At 53.9% G+C, this 4752-nt stretch overlaps 1 protein-coding gene across 1 annotated transcript in view; it reads left to right on the forward strand.

Annotated features, from left to right (window-relative positions):
- Positions 1-552: 552 nt before the first annotated feature.
- The window catches only part of SLC16A1 (solute carrier family 16 member 1), a 7834-nt gene continuing 3634 nt past the window's right edge, over positions 553-4752 (forward strand). The window contains exon 1 of the mRNA XM_009639393.2: positions 553-808. Coding sequence (XP_009637688.1) covers positions 592-808 — 217 coding nt within the window. The 5' untranslated portion in view covers positions 553-591. The remainder of the gene's footprint in view (positions 809-4752) is intronic.

The following is a 4752-nucleotide window of genomic DNA, read 5'->3' on the forward strand; positions in this document are numbered from 1 at the left end:
GGCTCGTGCGTGTGGACTGATTTCCTCTGGTGTGTCTGCATTTAATAACCTGGGTGTGCCGCTCCTGCTCTGGGTGGCCCAGGGCTTCCTGAGATTCCGTGGTGCGCCAGGGCGGTGCTGGGATTGCGCTCCTGGAGAAGCCGCGGGGGCTCTGCCCCAGCCGCTGCCCTGCTCAACCCTCCACGAGGTCCAGCCCTGTGCTGCCGGTAGCCCTGCCCGCTTCACCGCTGTGCCCTGGCTGCTGCTGGCAAGGGCATTGCCTGCCCTTTTCAGCCTAGGACAGGGTGTCATATCTTAAATTTGTTGCTTATAAATACCTGCTGGCCAGGGCTCTTAAAGGCCAGCCGCAATCTGAGCATGTGTTTTGGGATGGCCTTATGTGGCCAGTGTGCCGGCAAGTCCTGAGGGCTCGCCCCTGGGATCAGCTCTCCCGGAGGTGGTCTGGGGCGCTGGTGCTGTGCCAGCTTTGCGAGCAGGGCTTGTGCTGTGCCCTTGCGTGCCAGGGAGTGGGGATGCAGCTTTGAGCTGAGGCAATGTTTGTCTTTTGCAGATCTTTGAACCTCAACTGAGTCATCACCAACTTGGTTCAAGATGCCACCGGCCATCGGAGGCCCTGTGGGATACACTCCTCCTGAAGGAGGATGGGGATGGGCTGTGGTCATCGGAGCCTTCATCTCCATTGGGTTTTCCTATGCCTTCCCCAAATCCATCACAGTGTTCTTCAAAGAGATTGAGGTCATCTTCAATGCATCCAGCAGCAAAGTCTCATGGATCTCTTCCATCATGCTGGCTGTTATGTATGCAGGAGGTAAGTAGATGGAGGCAGAGGTATGCGTGCTTGTGCGTTGCAGTACAGGATGCAGCTCTCCTACTGGGTCTGATTTGCACCTCACTGTAGTGACAGCAACCAAAACTTTGCCAAAAGTTGAAATTCTCTCCTTACGTGCCAACAAAACTTCCCTTAGCAAGTTTGCTTGAAGGAGGTTGCTCAAGAAGTTCTATTTAATGCCCAGAATGCAAAAACCAGGTTAATCTGTCCTCCTCTGCAAAGCTGTAAGTAAAATCTTTCCGGGGAATTACTACTTGTGTAATTCTGCCCTTGTCCTTGTTACAGTGTGCTGTGGATGCTGTCTGCTTCCAGCGCCTGTCTGAAGGCCAGGGGAGCTGCTGTGCCGTGTGTAGGAGCCCTGCTCACAGGGTCTCTTTCATTTAGATATGACATTGATTTGATTTTATTTTATTTTTCAATCCAGCAAACAGTGGCTGTATCTAGGGATCTGTCCCCAGTCTCTGGTCAGCTCTGGTGGGCCAGCTGTGCTCTGGAGTGCACTGAAACCTGGTGCTGCCTGTTCTGCCTCGCTGGTGCTGAGCAGTGCTGTAGGCAGCTGGTGCTGTTTGAGGGTGCCAGTGTGCACTGGAAGTACAGAGACATGAGCAGAATAAAGCAAAACTACTTCAACTGAAGCAGCTCCCTTCCCCCACGCTTCAGAAACTGCTTCTTGGAGTCTTTTGATCCCCAAGCTGTGCTTTGTGCTTGTCTGTAACTGGCGAGGAGCAGGCAGAGTGCTTCCTGCAGGGCGATGTGCTCCTGGCCCTCGCCTTGCTGGTCTCCAAACCCTGGTGTCTCTTACCCGCCTGCAAATGCAGCTTTGCACTGGGTTGCTCGGCTGAAAGAAACTCTTATTGGGAGCCTGCTGTTGTGGCCACTTCAGAGGCAAACTGGAGCTTGTACCACTGCCATCCCCAGCTGGCAAACTGCCCGCGTCCTTGTTGGATTTGTGCATCGAAAGGAGCTGACATCAGCTCCCGGCTAAGCACGAGGCTTTTCCTTTGGGGAACAGGCTCTGCTTTGTCCTCGCTCAGCTAGCGAAGCGACCAGCACATTTCCCTGCTCCGATGTTATAACAAGCTTGTAAACCATGTAACTGCCTTAATGAGACTCAATCTGGGCCATTCCTCCCCTCCTAATAGCTCAGAGCTGGTTCCTCTGGGTGCCCCGGGGGCGGCACTGCCTGGAGCTGCCTGGCAGCTGGGGTGAGAGCTCCCTCTTCCAGTCCTGGGCTCGTCCTCCCGTCCCCCTCCTTCCACGCTGACGCTGTCTCTCCTGCTCTCCTTGAACTGTTGCTATTGAATCTCAGCAGCTCGTTGGTCTTGAACCACTTGCCCGTAAGCCGGTGGCAGGGGTGCTGAAGGTACCCCAGCCCTGCCTGGGCACAGCCCCTGGCTGCCTGAGCATGGGAACGTGCTGGTGCTGCACCCATGTGTTCCAGGGCTTCTGCAGCCCGAGCCCAGACCCTTTGCAGGGTCAGAATCGCACTGGAGCAGTAACAGCATCCATCTTGTTCTCCCCAGGGCACCTTTCTGCAGGAGCTGCAAAATAGCTTGGCTAACATTTGGTCAGAAATGCTTCATGTGAATCTATAAAATAGGAGTGTGTGAATTCTTTTTTTAATTTTAATTAAAAAAAAAAACCAAACCCAAAAAGGGGGGAGTTGCTACCAGGGTACACACCAGCCGGGTGGCTTCCTGCTAGCTGCCCTTGGAGCGGGCTGCTCCGGGCTGGATTTCCCGGAGGAAAGGCTGCTGCTGCCTTTTAGACTCTGTCCAGGGGCATCACGTTTGCCGAGTTCAAGGTACAGGTTTTGCAAAGTGCTGAGCTCTGTGGGGAAGCGTGTGAGGCTTGGGGTGATGTGGCAGCCCCCGGGTGCTGCTGCTGCTGCCTCTTGGGGGACCAGGGCCATGGCCCCTTCCCAACTGCCAGTGGCATCAGGTCGGAACCACTGGCACGGGCTGCTCTGGCTGGCACGTAGGCACTGCCCGGCTGGGGAGAGCAGGATGCGGGGGGCCGGGGGCAGCTGCTGTGGCAGCAGGGCTTCTGTAACCCTCTCCAGGCTTTGTTTAAACTGGGCAAAAAGGTCAAGTAGCGTCTGAGGACCCATGAATAACATGTTGACAACCTTGCTACCTGTTAATGGCAAAACTAGGTCTGTTAATATTCAATGGATGTTCGTTTAGTTTATTTAAATACATTTTAGTATCTGTAGAGCAGGCTTCACAGTATCTAATCACTGTTTGCTTTGGATTAAAGCTCCTGATAATGAAGCACTTAAAAGGTGGTTGTGCAGAGCAATTGGGCTCTTCCTACCATAGAGGTAGCAGTGAAAACAGAAGCACCCCTTCTCCCTGGGGCGGCACCGTGCTGCTCCTCCCCGAGCTTTGCCTGCGCCTATGGAAGCTGTTTCTTCACAGCTTTGTCTGGTCTCCATCAGAAACCTCTCACTGGCGATGGGCAGTTGCTGCACTCTGGCTTTGCTACTGGTCCTGGTTGTGGCTGGGACAGAGTTAATTTTCTTCCTAGCAGCAGGCATAGGCCTGTGTTTTGGATTTAGCATGAGCAGAATGTTGATAACCCCCTGATGGCTCAGTTGGTGCTGAGCAGGGGTTATACCAGTCGAGGACTCTTTCAGCCTCCCCTGCTCTGCCAGGGGCACAAGGAGCTGGGAGGGGGCACGGCCAGGACAGCCCACCCCAACTGGCCCCAGGGCTATTCCAGACCATATGGTGTCATTCCCAGTATATCAACTGGGGGGAGCTGGCCCCGGGGGAAAGTGATCGGTGCTGGGGATGGGCTGGGCATCGGTCAGTGGCTGGTGAGCAGTTGCATTGCACATCATTTGTTTTGTATATTCTGTATATTCTCTTACCATTATTACTGTTATCCTTTTCCTCTGCCGTTTTATTAAACTGTCTTTATCTCAACCCATGGGTTTTACTTCCTCCGATTCTCTTCCCCATCCCACTGAGGTGGGGGACAGCGAGTGAGCACAGGGTTGACCCACGACAGCCCTTTTGGCACCCGTGTGGGGCTCAGGGTTGAGATAACGACAGATCTGACCGGAGCATGATAAGCATTCATTATATTAGCTTAGCAATTGCTGGTCGCAGCGTTGATTTATTCACCGTCAGCGTTGCTGCCCTTGCTCTGAGCTGTGCCGTGGAACACCTCGCCTGCTGCGCGCGCTCCCTCTGGCGCTGGTTACCCCCCCGGCGGGTGGATTGAGGTTATGTGCTGCGTAACGCTGCCTTGTGCGTGACCCAGTTGTTGGTCATGGGAGCAATCTAGTATTTGTACTCAGCATTGCCGTCACCTCTGTACTGTGGGAGCCATCTATTGGAAATTATTAATAACTATACCTACACTTTTTCTCCTCAGAGAGCCAACCTACAGAGGAGGCACCTTCCTCCATCTTCCTCTTCTTATCCAGGCTAATCACAACAGCTCTGAGAACTTCGAACATCCTTGGGATGTTCAAACCAGCATGGTCCTATCGCTAGGTCTCCTGAAGGTGGTTCAGGTCTTATTCAGGGTTAAACAACTACTTAAGGATATCATCCAGAGATCTGCCCCAGGCTGGGTAGTCAGGAGTGGTGGGGCATGTGGGATAGCATGGGCAAATGCCTAGGACAGTGGGCACCTCCGGTGTTCCAGAACTTCACCGCTGAACAAGTGCAGAATCCTGAAAAATTAGTAGAATATTTGGGGAAAGTATGCTGTCACCCTGGCAACCCCAGGGAGACAGAAGTCACCGCGATGTGCCAGGGCCTGGCCCGTGCCTGCTGAGCCCCCTTCAATGTGATTCAGTACCCTCAAGGGGACGAGAACATCCCACGGGTTTTACCTTTTCCCGATTGTCTCTCCCATCCCACTGAGGTGGGGGGGGAGTGAGCGGCTGGGTGGTGTTCGGCTGCCTG

Source organism: Egretta garzetta, unplaced genomic scaffold (genome assembly GCF_000687185.1).
Source record: "Egretta garzetta isolate BGI_Z169 unplaced genomic scaffold, ASM68718v1 scaffold245, whole genome shotgun sequence".
NCBI lineage: Eukaryota > Metazoa > Chordata > Aves > Pelecaniformes > Ardeidae > Egretta > Egretta garzetta.